The 25,224-nt window shown below is 33.2% G+C and overlaps 1 protein-coding gene across 5 annotated transcripts in view; it reads right to left on the reverse strand.

The window, feature by feature from the left end:
- Positions 1–25,224, reverse strand: part of LOC114337513 (uncharacterized) — a 772,834-nt gene that overhangs the window by 13,706 nt on the left and 733,904 nt on the right. For 4 of the 5 annotated variants that reach the window (XM_050642993.1, XM_050642994.1, XM_050642992.1 and 1 more), the window contains 5 exons: positions 22,561–22,984; positions 18,423–18,701; positions 15,031–15,273; positions 14,709–14,854; positions 9,495–9,685 (listed from right to left, as the gene is read on the reverse strand). In XM_050642993.1, coding sequence (XP_050498950.1) covers positions 9,510–9,685; positions 14,709–14,854; positions 15,031–15,273; positions 18,423–18,701; positions 22,561–22,984 — 1,268 coding nt within the window. In that variant the 3' untranslated portion in view covers positions 9,495–9,509. The remainder of the gene's footprint in view (positions 1–9,494; positions 9,686–14,708; positions 14,855–15,030; positions 15,274–18,422; positions 18,702–22,560; positions 22,985–25,224) is intronic. The other variant, XM_050642995.1, reaches the window with a different exon arrangement.

Consider the following 25,224-nt stretch of genomic DNA (forward strand, 5'->3'; position numbering starts at 1 on the left):
CCTTAGACAAACTGCATGAACTCTCTAAGGAAGAGGAACATCTAGAGACCATTAACCCGAAATTATGGAACCATAGCCATAACCATTTTTGGATGACTCCTTTATATATCTTAATTACAATAATCTGCCTCTATATATGTTACAGGTATAAAACAAATAACAAAAAGCCCAACTCTAGCGACGAAACTCCAGAAGAGGCCAACTCAACAGTTCTGTTCGTCCCTCACAAAACTTCTTCAGGGGATGGAGTAGTTACAGTACAATGACCGCTACCATCCAGTAAATTCTACCACGTGGAGTCAACACGAGTCTACCGCTTGAACATTCTGGACCTAATTGCGACGTATTGGACAGCAAGATCAGCAATTATAAAATTATAAAACACCATGTGAAAATCAATATTTTTCAGTCTGATTTTAAATTATTGAGTTGTCACTAAAATCTTTGTGTGTCGAAATAAAAGTTTTAATTGTGAAGTTTAGTTTTTTTAAAAAGTGTTTTTCCAAAGAACATTCATAATTCGCATCAAAACTGGACATTGCAAGATTGGCAAAATACTGTATTTGCAGATCAAACAAGAATTGTTCTGTGATCAGAGGACCGCGAGTTTAAGCTTGAAGAGGTTATGGAAGACAAAAAACTGGGTATAAGTAACTTTGATATTTACAGCAAATATCGAGCGTATTTTGCTTGACGTTTCACCTTAGAGCTATTACCAAATAAATGATTAAAAAAAAATGCCAACAACAAGAAATAATGTGACAGTTTAAGTTGAAATGAAATTATTTTGAAAATGAAAATAGTTGAAATTTACTATTTTTTTAAATAAAGGTTGAATTTTATTTGTTTATTTGTTTAAACATGATAGGTGTATTGCAAATATGTTAAATAGAGATGAGTTACTTTTTAGTACAAAAAACCATTAAGACCACTTGCACTTTTTTTAAATATGGTTAGTGGAAAATAATACAAACCATATCTTACATATGTTCTTTAAAGTATTCATGCAAAATTAAATGCAAATAAAAAATTGTGTTTAATTGGTGGTACGTGAATTCATAAAATACACACAAGAAAAGAAAGAGGGACGAACGATCAGATTTTCATAATAAGACAAATAATAGAAAAGGCTCTTAAAACAGAAAAAGAAATACAGTACAACCTGCCTTATCCGAAACTGTCATATCCGGACCTCCCCATATCCGGACGGTTCTGCGCCGTCCGGATCTACCGAAATCTACCGAGAAAGGCAGTCCTGCTGTTGGACAACGCACTAAAAGTAGAACTAAAAAAAGGCGAAATAATGTATTATAGAATCTATAAAACGTGTCTATCGACGAAAGTTATAGACGGCGTTGATTACGGGAATGTATGAAGGAGAAAACGTTTCAGAGACTGTAAAAGAAGTGGTCTTGATATCCGGATTTTTTCATATCCGGATCAGTCTGTCGCCACATTGATCCGGATATGGCAGGTTTGATTGTACATGCATGTTTCATAGATATGGAAAAAGCTTTCGACAGAATTAAAAGAGAAGATATTTGGAAAATACTAGAGAAGAGAAAAATTGAACAAGATCTAATAGGATGCATCCAGAGTTTATACGAAAAAACGAAAAGCTATGTAAGGACAAGAAATGAAAAATCAAAAGTATTCGACAGCAACATTGGATTAAAACAGGGTTGTGTCCTGAGCCCAATACTCTTTAACCTAGTACTAGATGACGTAATAAAAGAATGCAAACACAAATGGAGAAAATATAATGTACCTAGGATATTGGAAGTTGAGGATGATACAAATAACAGAACTATGCTACGCAGACGACCTGGTGATTATTGGGGAGTCAGAAAAACAATTACAAGAAAATATAAACATATTGTATGAAGAGCTAAAATTTAAAAACATGAAAATAAACAAAGAAAAATCAAAAACACTGATAATTGGAAGACAAAAAGGAAAACATGAAATATAAGTAGATGACAAGCAACTTGAACAGGTAGACAGATATAAGTATTTGGGGGTAATCATAAGCCGGGATGGAAAATTAGAAGATGAAATAAATGAAAGAATTGCAAAGACTGGTAAGCTGTATTATCAAGAGTAACTTTTTAAAAAAGAAAGAAATACATAAGAATATAAAAACGAAAATAGTAAAAAAGATTGTGAAACCTACTCTAACCTATGCCTGTGAATCTTGGGTATTAACAAAAAGGCAAAAGAATAGACTAATAAGCACAGAAATGAGATTTTTGAGAACAATAGAGGGGAAAACAAGGAAAGATAAAATTCGAAATCAAACCTTTAGAGAAAATCTGAAAATACACCCAGTTACAACAACAATCGAACAAGGACAACTTAGATGGCTCGGACATGTACTGAGAAGAGGAGAAAAAAATAGTAAGACAAATATATGAAGCGAGATATATGGAAAGAAACAAGAGAGGAAGACCAAGAGAGACGTGGACAGAAGAAGTGAGGGAAGCGGCTGATAAAAGAGGAATAAAATGGGAGGAAACAAAAGCATTGGCCATGGATGGAAGGAAATGGAAGGAAATGTGAAAGAAAACGACGGAGAACCTAATTTCGTAATAACTCACACCGAAAGGTAGACGAGTTCTGGAATAAGTAAGTAAGTACACACAAGTAAGCTTAAAGAACCCAACACAAAAGAATGTCTGTAACACAAACTAACTGCACATTTGCATATGAACCGTAGCAAACTGAACATAATATACCAATGAATGATAGGTATTGATGATTAAAACGTCTAAGACTCCCTAATGTCCTTAGACTCCGTAATAACCGCCATGCCAAATTAATCTGGGAGGAAGCCCCACAGGAAGAAGACACTTAAGACGTCCACTAATACGATGGAAAGATAATATATGGTCAGATTTAAGAACAATGGGGCTTCCTACTGACCTAACTATCATGGACGACTGTATGAGATGGAAGCGAGTTCAGCAGTCAGCCAAGACTCACTCCGGGTTGTAGTGCTACGAAAAGAAGAAGAAGATATTGCCGAACACTGGGTTCGATTAAAAGCTTGTCTACTGGAACCGTGTAAAGAAATAGTAAAGATTTCCGCAAGGAAAGAAGAGGAATGGATGGATGACGAGATACTCAAAATGGTGGAACAACGGAAACAATGTAGGTAAGAATAAAGATAACAATAAATACAGGGAGATTAACCACGAGATCAGGAAGACGATAAAGCAGCCAAGCGTGCCAAAGAAAAATACAAAAATATCGAGAACCTTCAAAAAGATACCATTTATTTATTCTACACAAAAAAGTTAAAGAAATGGCAGGTACCTATAGGCAAACCAAATCTCACTGGTGCACTTCTGGATATACACGGGATTACGTGAATTAGAAAAACAGAATTTAACTAGGGGGAGAGATTTTACAGAAGCCGATTAATTGTTTTAAAGAAAGATATTGTAAATATTATTTTTATATTAAAACGACATGAATTCTCATAAAAATAAATTGAAACAATCATTAACAACTAACACTTCCATAATATCAGATATATATCAATAGGCGATAAATTAGTTGGGTTAAATAACTAAGGACCATATTCATGCAACTGATTAAAAGATATTATTAGAATATTAATCATTGGAAAATATTACTACTTACTTTCATCCCCTTCAGAAAGAAAAAAAAAACAATCGAATATGAAAAGTATCATTTCTTGACAAAGTTTAGTTAGTAGAAAGAAAATTGTTGCAACTTTAAAAGACCCTAAGGTTTAAGCAGTGTTAATATTTTTATCTAAAATTGTAAATCATTTCTTATAATTTTTAACATCTAGTTTACACATGTTTTATAAAAATATCAAGTTTATTATTAAACAAGCAGTGGTAAGTCCAAGATTTATACTCAATGTGAACTATTCGTGTACTTTTGAATATACAGTCAAACCCGCTTATTAGAATACCGGTTATAGGAATATCCCGCTTAAAGGAATAGAAATTTGAAGTCCCGAAACGTTTTTACTAGCCACTAATCATCGGTTATTAGAATATCCCATTTATAGGAATACTTATGCTTGGCACGAAGGCTATTCCAATAAGCGGATTCGACTGTACTGTATATAAGTTCACTAATCTTTGAATAATTTTTTTTAAACCGAAATGACATCAAAATACTATTGCTATTAACATATGTACTATTTCTGCTACTATAGTGTGGCACTTCCTGTTACAACCGTAAAGTATAAGTATATTTGTTCTAATCTTGCTACGGTGCATCGAATAATATATCGCTTGCACTATTTCGCCGACTTTAAAACAGTACTTTCGGTTGCAACTATAGAACTGGAAGTTCTAAGTCAAATTTCTCACCTATCGTGAAACACCATTGTGAAAACAAAAAAATCTGTAATTGTGCATGTATATAGCTATTTGTATAACAAGGGAGGAAAGTGCTAATTTTCCTCCCGAGAATGAAGTTTACTGCCCGACGCGTAGCGGAGGGCAGTAATCATTCAAGGGAGGAAAAGGCACTTTACTCCCATGTTATACATATGGTTTTTCCACCTTCCTCAAATAACAAGTCATTTTTTCATTTTTACTTAATTTATTTATGTAACTAACCAACAAAATTTATTAGAACTAAAATTAACAAGTAGGTATAATATAACTGTCAACTGTCAAATATAAGTCAAATTATTAATGTAAACATTGTTAAATCAGAATAACAATTTACTGTTTTTTACCATTCTGCAAAATACAGAGTGTTTTTAGATAAACGTTAAAATGTATAGATACTTACGTAATAGAAAATAGATATTGTACAGGGCGTCAACAAGTTATATTTCATGAATGAAATACCATGATGTCACTTTTACTTTTCCTCCCTAGGGAGGAAAAATATTTTCCTCCCTAGGGAGGAAAAGTACAACTTTGCTCCCTACAATCAGGTCCGGAAAGGTATACTTTCGGTAGAGGTAGGTGGAAAAAATATTTACTTCAATATAATGTTCATGATTTTATTCAATTTCTGATAGGAGAAAACTACATGTAAGGGAGAAAAATGCACCCATTTTACTAGTGAAGTTCGATCAGCGGTTAAAGTTCATCAACAAAATTTAAATTAAGTTTTGTTCTTCTTCTGATTTAAAATGGCGAAGGCGACGAAATAAGTTGAGTGTAAATTAAGTAGTAGAGATGCATTATACAGGGTGTCCAGAAACTCTACCGACAAACGAAGACAGGAGATTCCTCCGATAATTTTAAGTCATTTGAACTCAATTCATCTAGTCCGAAAATGCTTCACTTGAAGATGGCGTCTTGTAATTAGTTTTTCATAAATACCTCCTGAACGCTTCTATTTAGAAAAATAAAAATTTTACGCATATTTATCTTCCAGAGATAAATCGATTCCATCTATTGCGAATTTCTAGTACCGGTCATAGGCGTCCATTTTGGGTAGGGTAACGGTTATTTTATTGCATAACTTTTATGTCGTTAACTTTTAAGCATTTTTGACACTGGATTATTAAATTGTGAGCTATTCTAGTACCAAAAGGTACTCTTGCTTTAAGTCGGTAGAACACACCGTTTTCTAGAAAAATCGATTTGAAAACTTTTCGTTTCTTGAATTTCCAAAAAAAAAAAAAATTCAAAAAAACCATTTAGAAAAACGAAAACTGGTACGTTTATTTATAATCCAGAGAGAAATCGATTTCATTAATTGCGAATTTCTAGTACCTGTCATATTATGTTTCCGTTTTGGGTAGGTCAACGGTTATTTTTTCGCATAACTTTTTTATCTTTAATTATTAAGCATTTTGACTTTAGAAATTATGAGGTATTCTAGTATTCAAAGTTAGGTGAGATGGGGGTAATGAGAGCCAGTGGCTAATGGGAGCCACCTTATTATTACGGATTGGAGTGCCTTATTAAACTGTTCACCGGAGGTGAGTGAAATTGCGCAATATTGTTCTAGCGATACGTGGTAACTATTGGCACTGCTAGTACTACTGGTTTTTCTCAGATCCAAATTATTTTATCACTGTAGATTCGTAAGAGTATGTAGTTTCATTGCATCAGATCTGATTTTCTGTTAAATTATGTTGTTTTTTATTTTAAACATTTTAAATAAAAAATGCACCTTGGGGGCAATGAGAGCCACTGTGGCCTCCATTACCCCAATGTGGTAAATACAATGGTTTTACCAAGGTGGTAGTAATAATGAAGTGTAAAGTGGTGTAATATCATGGTGGTAGTACCTAGAATGTGGTAATACCAAACAATTAATAAAAAGAGCAAACAAAAAAATGATAAAAGCCCTAAAGAAAAACTATGCAGAGAGACCTAAAGGATATGTTTGTAACTCTTGTTTCAACAAGCAGAATTAGAGTTTTTATCATTCTTGTTCTTGTTTTTATCATTTTTCTTAGATTTAGGTTATAATATGGCCTTTGTTGGAAATTATCTTTACTTTTACTATTAAAATAACTGATGGCGCCCATTACCCACATGGTGAAGTAATGGGAGCCACATCCTGTTTTTATTTTTTTTAAATAAATTCTATTATAATTAGCTTTTTTAAAAAAATGTCACATATAACAAAACTATACATGTAAAGGTTTCTATATAAATTTTTAAATCTGTTTAAAGGCTAACAGTATGGTTTAAATAAAAATATTTTCTTAGGTGGCTCCCATTCCCCCTCTCCTCTACTCTTGCTTTGAGTTGGTAAAATACACCGTTTTTTTGAAGATTTTTTTCAATTCTTTTTTCATATTCAAAAAACGAAAAATGTTCAAATAGATTTTTCTAGAAAATGGTGTGTCCTACCGACTTACATGAAGAGTACCTTTTAGTACGATAATAACTCACAATTTTATAATTCACTATCAAAAATGCTTCAAAGTTAAAGACAAAAAAGTTATGCGATAAAGTTATGCCTATGACCGGTGCTAAAAATTGGCAATAGATGGAATCGATTTATCTCTGAAAGATAAATACGCGTACCAATTTTCGTTTTTCTAAATAGAAGCGTTCTGGAGGTATTTAAGAAAAATTAATTACAAGACGCCATCTTCAAAGAGCTCTAGCTCCCTTAGGAAGCATTTTCGGACTAGATGAATTGGGTTAAAACGTCTTAAAATTATCTGAGGAATCTCTTGGCTTCGTTTGTCGGTAGAGTTTCTTGACACCCTGTATAAAGATTTGAACTCCGCTCTAAATAGTAGATTCATTTAGAATTTTAAACTACTACGTTAGAGTTATTGTTTTTCAGTCCCGGACAGAACCATCGCATCGTCCGCTATAGCATTTCAACAGTGAAGTGAATGTAAGTCGGCCGCCTGCCCCGCTTGGCTGTCTAGCTGACGATTAATAAATATAAATGTAGAATGAGATTATAATTGCGTATACAAAAAAAAGAGATAATAGAGAAAAGTATAAAATAATTTAATATAATGAAGAAATAATTGATTAAATAGCACGTTCAAAATAAATTTCTCATAATAGACCAGGGCAACTAGCACTAAACACACCGGAATAAATCGATTTTTAAATACAGCACCTAGAGACTTGCAACTTTTTGCATTGTGTTCAGGATGATGTCAGGAAAAAAGTATAGAATAAAAAAACAGGTGGAAATGCATACATGCATTTTAAAGGGCATAAAGTGCATCCAAACGTGCATAAATATGTCAAAATAAGCATATTAAGGGTCAGATTTTGTTACTCGGGTATGGCTGAACACGACCACGACAACCGAAACGACACCCGGATCACCTGGGGCTAGGGTCACATTATCTTCTGGAGTTTCGATGGATTTCGGCACTAAATTCATGCAATCAGACTACACGAGCGGTCCATAAACGACCCCCGGACCACCTAGTGCCCAAGGCCAGGGGTCACCAATTATGTTCCTTGAGGGTCCGTTTTTGCAAACCTATGACACTTGCGGGGTCCAGATTGAATGCTACCTGTGTCTGGTGATTCTGATTCGGTTTATTTGCGGATTCTTGTTAAAAAATATCTCCTTTAAACAAATCAGAAGGATGCCGGACGAAATTTTTGGAGAGATATTGTTTAACATTTTTTTAACAAATTCAAAACATCACCTTTTTTGCCAACGAAAATATGTGTTTAGCATTTTTGGGGTCATCTTAAACAAAAAAGATCTTCTGTTATTTTTCTCAAACGTTGATAGATTTCGAGTTTTATGCGATTAAAAATCTGAAAAATGCGAAAATAAGCTTTTTCAAAGCTTGAAAACTCATTTGTAAATTATTATTTTTGTGTCATGAAGTACCTAAATTAAAGTTTAAACATTCAATTTCAAGATTCTGATAAGTAATCGGGGCTTATTTCAATTTATACCATTGTTTTTAATTGTTAATTATGCTCGTCCACTCGACTCTTAAGCCGCCGCGGCGGCGCGCCACATTATATGGTGCGTATCGCAATATACGATTGGCGTATTTAATTAGCACATTGGCAATAATTAACTAAATAAATTAATTAATTATTTAAAAAAAAACTATGTTAATAATATATTATAAAATTTAAATAAATTTTCGCATAAGTAACACGTAAAGTGTGACGAGCGACGATTAACAATTAAACACCAACGGTCTATATTGAAATAAGCCCCGATTACTCGTTAGAATCTTGAAGTTGAATGTAGAAGCTTTAATTTAGGCACTTGTCAACCTGAACACTAATAATTGACACTTAATGAGTTTTCAATCCTTGAAAATGCGTATGCGTATTTTCGCACTTTTCAGATTTTAGATTCCTTATAACTCGAAAACTATCAACATGTGAGAAAAATATCAAGAGACCTTTTTAGTTTAAAATTACTCAAAAAACCCAAAAAATACATTTTTCGGAGCAAAATGGTAATTTTGAATTTGTTTAAAGAAATGTACAACCTGTCTGAAGTTTGGAATGAGTTTAGTGCAACTGATTCTCAATAGGGAGTTGGGATATTCATCTGTTAGCCGAGATTTTTATTAAAGTTCATTATTGAAAAAGCTGCTTCGCACACATAAGTTGAGCCAAACATAGTACACAATATCGTGGCCAAACAATTTCAAAATTGCAAAACACTATACTTATTCTGAATTTAATCGCGGTCCGCACAAAACTAGCCTACGGTCCGGATGTGGACCGCGGTCCACTAATTGGTGATCCCTGCCCAAGGCCACTGCTAAGGCATGCTATCTTCCGGAGTTTGGAGGGTTTTTGGGCACCGGGTGCACTGGGGGGTCTTGACATCATCCTGAACATAATGCAAAAAGTTGCAAATACCTAGGTGGTGTATTTAAAAATCGATTTATTTTGTGCCAAATGCTCTTGTATATGTACAATAATAATTTGCGCATGTGTTAAAAGAAATGATTTACGATTATGAAAATGTATGTAAATAGTAAACACTTAAAAAGAATGAAACTAAATCTACCATACTCAACAACTCTAAAAAATCTTTTCTATAGATACTTATTGTGTATTTTCGTCTACCTAACATAGTAAATGTCATGAACATAAGCAGGGGCAATCTGTGTCTTGCTGCCTGGCATGCATATTTCGACTTCTATTTCTACAAACTGGTACATACGCTGTAGATATTCGGTGAGTTACTGTCTCCTTGTGGAGGGATGGCGATTGTTTACTAGACTTTTCTCGTTCGGATCTAGATGAAGGTGTTACACCTAAAAATAAAAGAATAATTTTACTCTGGGCTAATTAGCAAAATACAAGGAAAAGTTATTTACCAGCAATTTCATTGCTGGAATCGAATCTTATTATTTTATGTATTAATAATATAGATATGCAAAGTCCGCAGATAGTGTGCTACGTTTTTTATAAACAAAATAAATTTTTGCTTTATAACTCCAAAGATTTTAACTTTAGACCAAAAACACCCAAATAAAAAATCACCGCAATTAAATTCTGCATAGAGATATGTTTTTTCCGATTTACCTCGACGAAAACTTTCCCCGGAAAAAGCGGGTTTTTCCAACAAAATCTTTAATTTTCAACTAAACTTTTAGATAAGTAGTTGTTAATCAACGATTAAATAACTTGGTAAGGTAAAAGCCCTTTCTGTATATATTATAATTCCAGAAGTCTATGGAAATTGAATGAACAGTTTAGCAACAATTAAAATGTTAACTGAAAATTTACGGTCGCTATAATAACGACAATAATTATGATGCATGATGCATAAGAATAACTATGATTTTTTCATAAAAAGACACTATACGTATCTAATGTACTTTACAGAATTGAAATTGGACTATTTAAGCGGCCTCAGGAATATTTTAAAATTATAAACAATTTTTTGGTTTATAAACAAATAGAATATCTCGGGAAATATTAAACTAAATTAAATTGTGAAAACGGTATTCGAAAGACAGTGGCAGGACGCTTATTTTAAAAGAAAAAACGTTTAATTATGACGAGTGGTTCCTGAGATACAACCGGTCAAAGTTGACCGGAATTTACGACGAAGATATAAACAATAGGATCATAATTTTCAAACCATCACCTTTTTATTTTTGTCCTCTTTCTCCACACCAATTTTCATATCTTTAAAATCCTCATAACATATATTATTATAATAAAAACTATCGATAATACGTGTGAAAATTGCCAAAAATAGCAAAATTCCAATCAAAAATTAGGTTGGAGAAAATGTAACCTTCAAAGTTCAAATCGGTATACGTTAACAAAATGCATTTTCTCGGCTTCCCATGGAGCAATTTCCTTCATTCTTTTTTTGTTCCCTAATAACTCGAATAGAGCCATCGAACTAACGTATTATAAAATGTCAAACTTGCTTTTGTTTTGTTATAATAGATTAATTTATTTATAAGAACAGTAAATTACATATTTTTTCCAGTTGTAGGCTTTTTTTAGATAAACTTACTACAAGTGTACCTTTTAAAGTTAAAAACATAAATATTCTCATTTGAAAGCTGTATAATTATTTAAACAATTTTTATTTAAACAAATTAAAATATTGTGTTATAATAAATAAATAAATTTATTATAACAAAACAAAAGCAAGTTTGACATTTAATAATGCGTTAGTTCGATGGCTCTACTCGAGTTACTTGGGAACAAAAAAAGAATGAAGGAAATTGCTCCATGGGAAGCCGAGAAAATGCATTTTGTTAACGTATACCGATTTTGCACTTTGAGGGTTACATTTTCTCCAACCTAATTTTTGATTGAAATTTTGCTATTTTTGGCAATTTTCACACGTATTATCGATAGTTTCTATTATAATAATATATGTTATGAGGATTTTAAAGATATGAAAATTGGTGTGGAGAAAGAACACAAAAATAAAAAGGGGATGGTTTGAAAATTATGATCCTACTGTTTATATCTTTGCCGTAAATTTCGGTCAACTTTGACCGGTTGTATCTCAGGAACCACTCGTCATCATTAAACGTTTTTTTTTAAAAGAAGCATCCTGTCGCTATCTTTCGAATACCGTTTTCACAATTTAATTTAGTTTAATATTTCCCGAGATATTCTATTTGTTTATAAGCCAAAAAATTGTTTATATAATTTTAAAATATTCCTGAGGCCGCCTAAATAGTCCAATTTTAATTCTGTAAAGTACATTAGATAGGTATAGTGCTTTTTTATGAAAAAATCATTGTTATTCTTATGCATCGTAATTATTGTCGTTATTATAGCGATCGTAAATTTTTAATTAACATTTAAATTGTTGCTAAACTTTTCATTCAATTTACATCGGCTTCCGGAATTATAATACATACGGAAAGGGCTTTTACGTTACCAAGTTATTTAATTATTGATTAACAACTACTTATTTAAAAGTTTAGTTGAAAATTAAAGATTTTGTTGGAAAAACCCGCTTTTTCCGGGGAAAGTTTTCGTCGAAGTAAATCGGAAAAACACGTCTCTATGCAGAATTTAATTGCGGTGAATTTTTATTTGGGTGTTTTTGGTCTAAAGTTAGAATCTTTGGAGTTATAAAGCAAAAATTGAAAAAAATACGATTTTCGGGCGCCATTTTGTTTATAAAAAAAGTAGCACACTATCTGCGGACTTTGCATATCAGTATTATTAATATATACATTCATAAGATTCGATTCCAGCAATAAAATTGCTGGTAAATAACTTTTCCCAAAAATGGCCTATTCTCCGATAATCAGCCCAGATTATTTATATTACTTGACAACGCAGAACTAACAATACATTAGATTTGACGTGCCATCTGCATTCCTTTGCACTTCGCACACTATGAAAACCAAAGAAATATATACAGGGTGTTTCTAAATAAGTGTGACAAAGTTTAAGGAGTGATGTATGTACACACCGGTGCATTAGTCGTCAACGCCCATCCGGTAGGGAACTATGGGGGAGTATTACTGAGCCGGAAGCTTTTCTCCCTTGGCGTACTGCTCCCCCTAGGCCGATCAGACACCAACATATTCCAGTCTAAGCCTCAGATTTGTATGAATTTTAAACTAATGAGTTAGCCTTTTTTATTTTTCTGTTCACCGAGCCAGAAATCGAACTCACATCCACTAGAACACCTCGCAGCGAAGCCAAGTGAGGTCGACTTCGACTGCCTAACTTGCATGACTGTCCGACCGACAGTCGGAGTTATTCTACATGGAAAAGTAATGACAGTTTGCTCTATAAACGTATGTCCGCAGATGCTTCTTTTCTGAGATACGGGGTGTTTTTTCTTTTTTATTACAAACTTTTGAATTTAATTTTTCTCACAAACTGATGATTTATTTATTTCTCTAAAACTATTTGAGATATGCAAATTAAATTTGGTGTTATTGCGAATTTTTGACATACAATTAAGAATTTTATATTCACCATTGGCGCGCATATAGGTAATAGTCTGAATTTTTTTTAAACAAAAAAATAGTACGCCACAAAGACATTTCAAATTAAAAATCATTTTTGAATTCTTCGTACAATTTTTGACACAAAATATATCTTCCCTATGTTTCATACGACGCGCCATTTTTATGCAAAAAATAAAACATCTTAACGCTTACACAGTACCTACCTATTCAATATAAGTTTCTAGGTATATAAAGTATAAATGTATGCATACAAAGTTATTTCAAATACTTTGTAAGCGTTAATATGTTTTATTTTTTTCATAAAAACGCGAGTCGTATGGAAATAAGGGAAGATAGATTATTTGTCACACATTGAAAGAGGAATTCAAAAATGATATTTAATTTGAAATGTCTCATTGGCGTACTATTTTTTTCTTTCAAATTTTTTAGATTATCACCCGTATGCGGGCCAATGCTGAATATAACATTCATAATTGTATGTCAAAAAAATGTGCAATAACTACCCCACCAAATTTCATTTGTATATATCTCAACTGGTTTTAGAGCACTGACTAAATCGTCAGTTTGTTAGAAAATTTTAAACACCCCGTATCTCGGAAACAAAGCATTTGCAAACATACATTTGTACAACAAACTTTCATTATTTTTCCATATAGAATTACCCCTTAAAATGTATTACACTTATTTAGAAACACCGTGTATAACGCATTAAAAAAGTACTTTGAAAATCTTCTCGCGTAAGTATAATAATGCAAGTATGCATAATTGTCTTTTAACTTGCTCAAAGAAGCTCAAATTTCTTACTAGTGCCGCCTTTAATCTGAATTTTAACAATCAATAAAAGGTACTCGCATTTTTGACTCTGTTTTTGATATACACATATATCGGTTTTGTGTCCAATCTGAAGAACGAATAACTAGCTAACGAAGAAACAGAAGCATTAGACCCTAGAGAAAAATGGGAAAGCATAAAAGAAGCAGTTTTAAACACGAATAAAGAAACCTTAATGAAAACTAATAGAACAAACAAAACTAATGAAAACTAATAGAAAACTAATAGAATGGTAAGATGAGGAATGCAAAAAAGTAGCAGAAGTAATTAGAACCATTATAAGAAGTAAAAATTTAACAAATAATAGTAACAGTAGCAGACAAGAATACAAAGAATTGACAAGAACAACTACGAAGAGTACATGCAAAAACAAAAAAAAATATACAACGAAAACAAACTCAAAGATACAGAAGAAAAATTTAAGAAATTCAAAAAAAAAAGAAATAATATCCCTTTACTAGAAAAAAAGAAAAATGGAAAGAGGATGTTAGAAAAATAACCAATAAATGAAAAATGATAAGGAGATATTAATAAATGAGTCAGGGAAAATAATGAGAAATTGGCAAACTTACATTATATCACTGTTAAACAAAAAAGAAGAAGAAACGGAAACAATGCATGAAATTGAAGATAGTCACATAGTAGTACAAATACCTACAAAGGAAGATTATAAAATAAAATAAAGGAACTAAAAACAATAAAATTATAGATATAACAGAAACAGCGGTGCAAATGATAAAAGCAGGAGGAAAAAGTCTACATAAAGAGATACATAATCTGATAAAAAGTACGTGGGAAACTGAAAAATGCCAAGGGAACGATATAATATATTGTCGTTTTCTGTGCTACTTCGACTGATAACTTACTTCGGATTTTTTAGTTTTACAGTGTCGCTGAAAAGAACTTGAGATGAGCTATTATTAAACTGATCAGAGAGGATAACACAATGATTAAAATATACACACTATTGCCCTATTTCGTTGTGTGAGGTTCTCCCACAGCAACTTTACTTATTATGTAATTTAATTTTACTAACTTTTGACTGTTTCTCTTTTCTGCGGTGTTTTTCTTTTTACGTCTTCTGTTTTATGCTTTAATCTATCCCTAGCAGTTTTTTCTGATGTACTTCTAATAGTAGATATAGCTGTTTTATGTCGAATTTCTGGCAAGCTGTTTAATATTCTAAAAAAGATAAAATAAATAGTCATATTATATAGTTGGTTGCTACCTACACTAAAATCAGAAAAATATATGAGTTTTGTTTTTAGATCAAGATCTCAATGTCTATTCTATGTTCTATGAATAACATAAAACCAACTAGACTAGATTATTAGATTAATTTTTATAAAGCATTATACCTTTCTTCTCCATTTTTACTACCGCTGTCTTCTTTCCGCCTACCAACATTAGTGTTTGGATGTTTTTTCATTTCTATACCATTACTCATACTTAATTGCGTTGTTTTTGTTTTCTTTATCAACCTAGGTTTTCTTGGGGGTTCAATTTTTGTTGGTAAATCTTCAGAGGATGATCCATTTGACCTAAGAAGAGCTTCTCTACTGCTCGCTCTTTGGAGCCTTCTAGCTCTTGTATTAGCAGCCCTATAAAAGAAAGATTGTTACTGCAGTCTACTTATCAAAGAATATTTTATAAATTCGGTTTAAAGAATGTTAACAATAATTTAATAAACCGATTAAATGGAGTATCGAAGTTCGCAAAAGAATTCTTGAACGTAACATTAAAAGAAATGTACCTACGTACCAAGATTAAATACTCTAGAACTTCTTCAAGAAAAAGAAAAGGCATCATATGAGAAGCAAACACCTAATGACTCCAAATTTTTTTTTTTTTTTTTATTAATGACTCCAAATTAAATGACTCCAAATTAAATAGCATAATAGTAATATATACATTATTACGAGGGATCAAAGAAATAAGGGGCCAGCGTAGCCCAGCGGTAGGATGTCTGACTCGCATGCTGGTAGGCCTGGGTTCGAGACCCAGCGCCGGCAAGAACAGCTAGACATTTTTAACACTAAAAAGTCGGAAACACTTTAAATGGTAACACTGTTGCGATTTAAAGTTATTGCAGTTTTTTTATTTGAGGCCATAAAAATTTCATATTTTATGACTTTTAATATTTTGATACAAAGCCTCATTTAACACAAAAAAATATTGTTTACTAAATATATTAAATGGTTTTTCTAACAAATCTACCATAGAAGTCTAAAGGGGCCAAATTGGCCCTGTGTAAATTATTATCGTTTTCTGGGAAATTCAAAGAGCCTTTCTTTCAAATTCTTGTCTGATGGGTAAAATTATATTCATGTATGTATATTGTAAATGGTTACCCTTATACTGGTACTGATCATCTACGTAATAAAGATAAAATTGTTGGTGAACGCAAAGATGCAATTGTTGGTGTAGAGGACCAAATAACGCGTCTTTAGACTAAAAAGTAATTTCAAGACGATGGCCTATGTATGTGTTTTATAATACTCTTGACTTGGAAGCAATAAATGCATGGACTTTTTATAAAGAAATAACTGGAAGTAGATTCAGTCTTCCTAAGTTTATTCTTCGGCTGTGTGAAGAATTATGGGCACCATACCTTGCCTCCCGAAATCTGGAACTACGCCTAGCAACACCAGGTCTACCAATAACTATCACTGTTACTATCCAAAAACGAAAAAATATCAGTTGAAAATATTTTGTAAAGGAAATCATATTTCCAATCATTGCCACGGCTGTAACAAGGCAATGTGTGGCAAATATCAAAAACTGCAAACTGTATGGTGTTCCGAATGTTTTTGACAGGCAGCGAATGTGTTAAACAATGAAAGTAAGTTAAAAATTAAAATCAGATTCTACCGTCTAGAGTAGATTTAATTTCTTTAAACTGAGTTTTAAGTGATTAAAGAACGTGGGGCCAAAATTATCCCTTCGGGCTTTCTAGGTAGGTATGCTAAGCCAGACTTTCTAGTGTTAAAAATGTCTATAGGCCCAGGTCGACTCAGCCTGCATAAAATGAGTATCTTGGGTAAAACCAGAGGTATATAGGCGGTTGAAGCGTAGCACTGGACCTGTTATCTTCCTTGTATACCGTAGGCCCTAGATATAGCAGACTATCCTGCTATAATCCCCAAGCCGCGTCAATGGTATAAAACGGGAAACTATTGTTATTTACCAAAGAAACAAGGTACCTATTAATGGAATTTAATAACAGAATTAAAAATACACTCACCGGCACAAAATTCCGCCACCCAAAATTTTTGATTAAGTTTGACAATATATAACTTTATTATTTGTACTCAAATTTTCAAGATTCTTGCATCAGTTTATAGGTACATGTATTGATGCCGTTTGTTATTATTCCGGTAACAAAATTTTTTTGCTTAGATGGCATTATACGGGGATGAATGGAAACGTTGTATTTTCTCTTAATTTTAAAAAATTCTGTGGAAAAATTGGAATGCTGATTTTGTTTCATACTCCATTTGTATTATCCTGGAGGTATCAAAAGGTTTTGTTTTTTGAATTTTTCGAAAATCTCTTTTCTTGTAAGAGCTGTCAATAAACACACTGCTTTGAAGGTTTATTTAATTAAAAATATCAAACGCGCTAAAATTAATAAAACAAAACAAAATTAACAACAAAGCAAAACAATTAAATTACTGGTATGTCCACCTATTGCAGTAACGACTGCTCACAATCTGTTTGGCATCGAATAAAGATGTGTTATCCTTGCCTTGGGAATAGCCCGATATCCCTCTACCAAGGCCATAACTGTACCAAATTTTCTGGAGGTCTAGGATGACGGCGAATACGCTTTTTTTATTCATTCCATAAATTATCAATATGATTGAGATCTGGGCTGCATGCTGGTCATTCTAAACTAATCAATACAACCTCCATTTTATGAGTCAATCAGTGTTTTTATTTACAAAAAATGATGCAGCTGTTACAAGAAAAGAAATATTGGGATAATTCAAAAAACAAAATTTTAGTGATGCCTCCGGGATAAGATGACAGGACTATGAAATGAAATTAGCTCTTCAATTTTTCCACAGAATTTTTTAAAGTTAGGAGGAAATACTATGCTTCCATTCACCCCTATATATGCCATGCAAGCAAAATTTTTGTGTTACCGGAATAATACCAAACGATATCAATTGGGACCGTTCAAGTTCGGAAAAGCGACAGCTGGTTTCATAGCTCGGCAACATTTTTCGCACTTTTAATTATATTGGCCAATCATATTGGTCCTGGTTACTGGACAATTGTCAAGGCCATCGCCCAAAAAAATTATAAGAAGAAAAAGTAATATTAAGGTTATGTTATTAAAAGGTAAACAATTGTATGTAGTAAATAAAATTAATTATTAAAATGCACTACTACAAGCATAATATAATTAATTAAATTTACTTTTATATAATAATTGCATATCGTATCAATATTGTGGAGCAACATATAATTTTACTTCTTCATTGACAGTAGATATGAAATATACGTCAATTTGACAATTTCAATTGACAATGAATTATTTAAGAAAAATGCAAGATTTCTCCCCTATTCGCGCAGGATCGTTTCTCGTATCCCCTCCAAGTACTTGCACACGGCGAATACATGTACCTACAAACTGGTGCAAAAATCTTGAAAATCGGAGCACGAATAATAAAGTTATAAATTGTAAAACTTAATCAAACATTTTGGGTGGCGGAATTTTGTGTAGGTGTGTGTATATATTTACTTTGTAGAGGTCTGCTCCACTTTCTCAATTTTCTCGGTCTTCTCTACTCGCTCAGTCCTTCTTCTATGTTTCTCGTAACAAGGTTTTGTCTTGGGTTCAGATGTTCCTTTTTTCCTATTAAGACTTTCTATGGAGGAAGTTGGCGACGTTGGATTTAATTTCGTTTTAACATTTGATACCTTTTGTCGCGTTGTCGATGATTTTTGATGCATAGATTTAGTTTCTAGGATTGTTTCTAATCTATTCTTATGTGAATTATCTTCATCGTCTGAGGATAACCTGAATAAAAACAAATAATGTAAGGTTATCAATATGATGTATACGAAATATATATACACAAAAGTCTGAAAACGCCTGAGTATCTCTTAAATGAATGGTCCGACTTGTACGTACAAAAACCGGAATACTCTGAAACCGGCAAAATCGGTGAAAAACCGGAAATTTCTAATATAATTAGGCATTTTATTTTTTAAATACATATACTTTACATTGTATACATACTTTAAATATTGAATGGGTATGTATACATACTCTTTACATTGTGTTATTTTTGGAATCCTCGCTTAAATACGAGTTCAGCCATATCGACCATAAAACACCACTTAGTGTTTACCTTTATCTATTAACGAAGGTCTTAAATAAATAAAACTTCTAAGTTCCAAATAGTGTTTAGTACTTAATTCAGAAAATATAGAATGCTGAGATTTTGACATTAATTCATAAAACTAACAATAGTTTGACGATTAGTGAAAATTTTTGTAAAATAATTTGTACTAATAACTACAAAATGGATACGTGAAAACCATACTCGAAGACCACAAGAATTAAATATACGGTTGGGTATAGTGGATACTCAGTTAATTGCCGATGATCATGAAACGCTACGTAGAAATGAAATTGTATTTGTATCTGCCCCGAAAAACAAGTATGGAGTCAAATTAAATAAGATATGGTTTCAGAAAGACGGAGCTCCAACTTATTTTGGTATAACTGTTCGGCGTTATTTAGTATTTCCCGGAAAATTGATTTTTAAGTTAGATAGTATTGAATGGCCTCCTGGTTCACCCGATTTGAATCATAGAGATTATTTTTATTGGGGTTTCCATGAAAAGTAGAACATAAAATCAAACTAGCAAGTGTAGCAGAGCTAAGGCAAAGAGTTATCGATGAATCCATATTAATTTCTGAAGAAACCTGCAGAAATGTAATATACGCTTTTCACCATCGTTTACGATAATGTCAAATTAATAACGGAGGACATTTTGAACACTTGATTAGGTAGACATTTATTTAGTGATGTAGTAGCTAAACTTTTAATTATTATGTTTAAATTTAGTTCTACATATTTTGAATCAAAAAATTTATTGAGACGATTAAGCGTTTCTATGCTTTCGTTTTACACACAACGTTACACACATCAACTTTCAAATATTTATGTTGCAAAATAGGTGAATCTCTGTTTTGTATAATTCAGACCAACCATTTAACGGATAATTAGGTGTTTCAAGAATTTTGGTCCACTATGTATATTTCTAACCAAAAATCACCAAATTGATAAAAAACCATATTATTTAATTTAACGGACTTCTAAGTAGAGAATTACCGTCACCTCTGTTAACCGTCAGGGCACATACAGACATTGTATTGACTACATAAGCAAAAAATTTTAATGTAAAAAATTAAAAAAAAAGTTAATTTGATTTGTGATGAAGATACAAACGTCTATCCATTGCTGATAGATAAAGAAATCGTTGAAATGGCAACAAAGGCGAACCAAACAGATTCAGAACCTGACACAGACTTTAAATTTGACTGTAGATATGTTGATGAACCTATTGTAGCTGACAAAGATTTGCGTAAATAATCCAGAGAAGCTGCATCGCACATGGAATAATTCATCGAGTGGTATTCTCAACAAGAAGAAGCCAATAAAGTAGATTGCATGATCTTATGCCGATTAAGAAATTCAGCCGTCGCAAAATGTGAATCAACAGTAAAACAAACAAATAATTTAGAATATTTTAAATTGATTCGATTGTACGAACACGAATACAAATCCCCTGTCAAACAAAACATACAAATGAAATTTAAGAGTTGTACTATGAATTTTTAATGTTCTGTTAACCGTCTTTTCGATTATCCGTCATACCCTTGGTCCAGTGCCCTGACGGATAATCGAGGTTCTACTGTATTTTGGAACAATAATAACAGATCACACAAAATAAACAAACTGTACAATGTAAATAGACAAAATGCATGGTTATAACAGCAGATCCAATAAGATGTAAATTGGAGCTGGAAGGTCAGATAATAGAACAAGTGATGGAGTTTAAATACCTAGGCTACGGAAGGCTCGAGACAGAAGTGAAACAATCAAGTGAATAGAGCAAACAGAGCCGCAGTTTGCCTGAATGACACAATATGGAAAAATAAAAATATCGGAAAAGAAATGAAAGGAAAAATTTACAAAACAGTCATCAGACTAATAATGATATACGCGGCAGAAACACGACCCGACACAGAGAGGACAAAAAGATTGCTCGAAACAGCGGAGATGAAAACCCTTCTAAAAATCGATGGTAAGACTCTATCACACAGAGCTAGAAGTACATATATACGACGGAAATGTAAGGTGTATAACATTAATAACTGGGTAAGAAACAGAAGAATAGAATGGAATGACCACATAAGCCGAATGAAAACAAATAGGATAGTCAGGACAGCGAGAGACGGTTCCCGAATAGGAAGACGATCAGTGGGAAGATAACGAAAACGATGGAACGACAACTTACTAGAGGCACATTGAAAAAACAGAGTCATGTCCATACAAAAAGAAGAAGAAGAAGAAGAAAAAATAAAAAATAGGATACAAGCTGGCAACAGGTGTCTTTATGCCTTTACAAACCTTATAAAATCGAAACAACTAACAAGAAGTACAAGGATAAAACTATATAAAACAATAATACGACCCGTAGTGAGGTATGACAGCGAAACGTGGACATTAACAAAGAAAAACGAAGAGACTACGTGTTTCGGAAAGAAAAATCCTATGGAAGATCCTTGGGCACGTGCTTGATGAAGCAGCAGGACAATATAGGATAAGAACTAACAAAGGACTCGAAGAGCTATACACAGACGCCAACATAATAAAATAAATAAGGTCAGAAGACTCCAATAGGCAGAACATCTCAGAAGACATTCTGAAGAAAGAACAGTAAGGGTAAGAACAAAACAAATGGGTCGCGGTGGAGGTGGAGGTGGAGGTTGCGGTGGAGGTGGAGGTGGAGGTCGCGGTCGATATCCATATAAAACAAATACATTGTAATGAATGGAAGAGAACAGAGCAGGTAAGTCGCGGTGGAGGTTTAGCGCGATGCCATCCAGGAGGTTTACATCGATGCTTTTGAAAATAAAATGAGTTTGTTTTACATGGATGTCTACTGCGCGGCCTACAAGGATGCTTCCCTGTGATTGGTCCGTTCGAAGCCAAGTTGTCATTACCTGCGCTATCTGAGTTGATACTTTTTATATAATCCCTTTTTTGTATTCAGTTTATTTTTGAATTTCTAAAGTAATTAAATAGGCACAGTAAATTTTTAAAATAAGAAGGATCTGATTATTTACAGCTGACATTTCATCACTTTCATCACTTGACTGACACAACATCGCAAAGCACAGTCTTTTTGTCATTCAAATTTCATTAAACTACTTCACTTGATAGTGGTTCTAGCTCAACTGACAGCGCCGGTGACCTCCTTGCTATGTGCTGTCGACATCGACCGCGACTTAACTAGTAGCATCCACCGCGACCTACACCTCCACCTCGACCCACTTGTTCTGTTCTTACCCTAAGGCTGTTATGGGAAAAAGTTTCAACTGGAAGCAAACTACGTGCACGCTCTCGACTCTGGTGGCGAGATAATATAGCAGGAAACCTGAAAACTATGGGCGTGGAGAACTGGATGGAGATTGCTCAAGACAGAGAAGGGTGAAGGCATGTTGTCGAGTCGGCTAAAACCCACGCCACGCAAGGGTTGTAACGCCACGGAGTAAGTAAGTAATGAGTCCTAATTATAACTATAAAGTGTATATTTTTTTAAGAACTAATACGGTGCTTATTTAAATAAAATATACATACCTGTTATGCACTTCTTCGTCTGTATATCCATTTACAGCCTGCAATATTTGATCAGCAGCTTTTGTCAATTCTTCCAAAATACTACTGTCAAACTCTCTACCATATTTATTCTTAATATTTTCATAAATTGGTTCAGACACATTCTTTGTAGGGCTCTTTCGTCCATTCCGCGTTGGTGATGGAGATTTTTGGTTTCTTCTGACAGGAGAAGGTGACTTATGAACCTTTCTGATAGGCGAAGGCGATTTATATGGTTTCCTAATTGGAGAAGGGGATTTTTTATGGTGCTGAATGAGATCTGGTTTTTCTAATAGTCTGTTTTCTTTTCGTATCACAGCTTGGGAGACTTTCTTCACCGGTTTAGGAGAAACATTAACTCCGAAGTATGTCATTTCAGACTTTTTCGGCGTTCTGAGTACTATTCCTAAAAATATGTAAATAAAATACACTAAGGTACCAAGGGTATTATAAGGATAATAAGGCTTGAGGTCAATGGTGTATATACCGAGGGCCTTTGGCCCGAGGGATATACGTTGACCGGAAACGTTATTATCTGTAATACCCGTGGTGCCTTCAACGTTTAATGTTCGACTAAATTATCCTTTGTATGCAAAAAATTTGAATGAATTTTGAATTAATTAGTTTTCAAATAAGTACATTTACCAGAAATAGTTGTAACGTAATTGTGGTAACCATAGTTTTACTTAGATTGTTATTTGTCAACTTGACAGTATTTAACTAGTTATTTAAATTTAATGCATTAGGGCATTATATCATACTTAACTGACTTCAAAATCATGTCATTATTTGTCAAATAATATACCAGTCGGACATTAAATATTTAACAAAATGTTATAATACTCATCTATGGTATATCCTTTAGGTGTCTACAAACCCATAACATTTCAAGTTTAAGCGTTTTATGCCGAAGAAAAATGAACAAAACGTTAAGAGTATCTATTTATTTTGATCTGTACAGGTGCGTTCTTACAATGAATGAGTAATTTAACGTCAGAACAAGCAGTTCAAATCGTAACTTCAATTTGAGATGGACGATCGCAGCAATTTGTTGCTGATGTTATGGGAATCTACCAATCCAGCATTTTAAGAGCTTTAAGAAGGTATAGAGAAACTGGAGGTTACACAAGATGACCAGTTATAGCACATAGCTTACACGTCATGTTACAGCTAGAAAACTGCGAAATGATATTTCCACAGTCTGTATTGTTTGAATAAGTGTCAATTGGGTTAGAAACAGATTAAGGGAATTTGGAATCAGAGCCAGAATGCGTGCTACTGCACCACTGCTAACGTGGGCACACCGTATGGCACAATTAAGGTTCGCACAAAATCATGTCCATTGGAATATTAACAACGAGGCTAACATTCTTTTTATTCATGAGTCAAGATTTGCACTTTGTGGATCCGTCAGACGTATTCCAGTTTACAGACGCGCCGGTGAGCGATTTGCTCAGTGTAACATAAGAGCAGCCAGAAATTTTGGAGGTGGCTCGATTATGATATGGGGAGGCATCTGCAATGCAGGCCACATAAAATTAACAGTGTTTCGTTGGGGATCCCTGACAGCTGATCGGTATAGAAGAAAAGATCTTGAAGAAAATATCGTGCCTTTTGTTCCAATTATTAGAGATAATTTCGTTCCTATGCAAGACAACGGCAAAGGTCGACCGCACATTGCTAGAATATCAATGCAATATCTTGAAGAGCTTAATGTATTCAAGTTCTTGATTGGTCAGCAGTCAGCCCAGGCCTAAACCCAATTTAGCATGTTTGGAACTACCTAGTCCCAACAGAATCATAACAATGAAATCTTAAATTGATAAATAAGTGAAGTAAAAAATGAAGTAAAAGTCAGACTTACTCTCAATCTTTATTATAACTTCCGACGACCGGTTTCGCTCTTTAAAATTTGTAGAGCATCTTCAGGTCAAAGGTCCCAAGTTACAAAATGATTCGGATACAAGGTGCTATCAACTCAGTTTTCATTATCATGATGTTTCTTTTAAAGTTATGTTAACGGGATATGGTGGAATAGACGGACGATGCAGCAAAGGTAAACAAATCTATGGGACTTAGGAGTTCTTGAGGGTGATGAGATAGTTGGTGTAAGTTAACCAGCAAATATATGTCTGTTATTATGTTTGTGTAAATCAAATTAGTGAATGACTTATTTACAATTTTACAATTTTAATGTGTGTTGATTTTAAAGATTTTATTTTTATTTTATTTTAATTTTAATTTTAATTTTATTTATATTTATATATATATTAAAGAATTCTATTTATTATTAATGTAAGATTGACAACGTTTGGATCGTAAATGTATTGAGTAATTATTGTGTATGTTAGAACTTGATTGTGCAGTTGCAAACTGATTATTTTAAGGTCAAAACCAGATCTGTGACGTGTACTGCTCGTGTGGGACTATTGTTCTAATAAGAGTAGGGTGATCGAAAGCTTTTTAATTGTAGTTAAAATGCCATATCGGCAGTCATATAATAAATAGCAATACAAAGTAAAAAGGTGGATTTAAATTAAAAATTTAAAACAGCAATGTAGGTAAACAAAACATTACAAATTTAAGGGTGGAGAATTGGAATAGAAATTAAATAGAAATGTAAATGTATTAGGAAGTAATTGTTTG

This window comes from Diabrotica virgifera, chromosome 2 (assembly GCF_917563875.1).
Source record: "Diabrotica virgifera virgifera chromosome 2, PGI_DIABVI_V3a".
Classification (NCBI taxonomy): Eukaryota; Metazoa; Arthropoda; class Insecta; order Coleoptera; family Chrysomelidae; genus Diabrotica; species Diabrotica virgifera.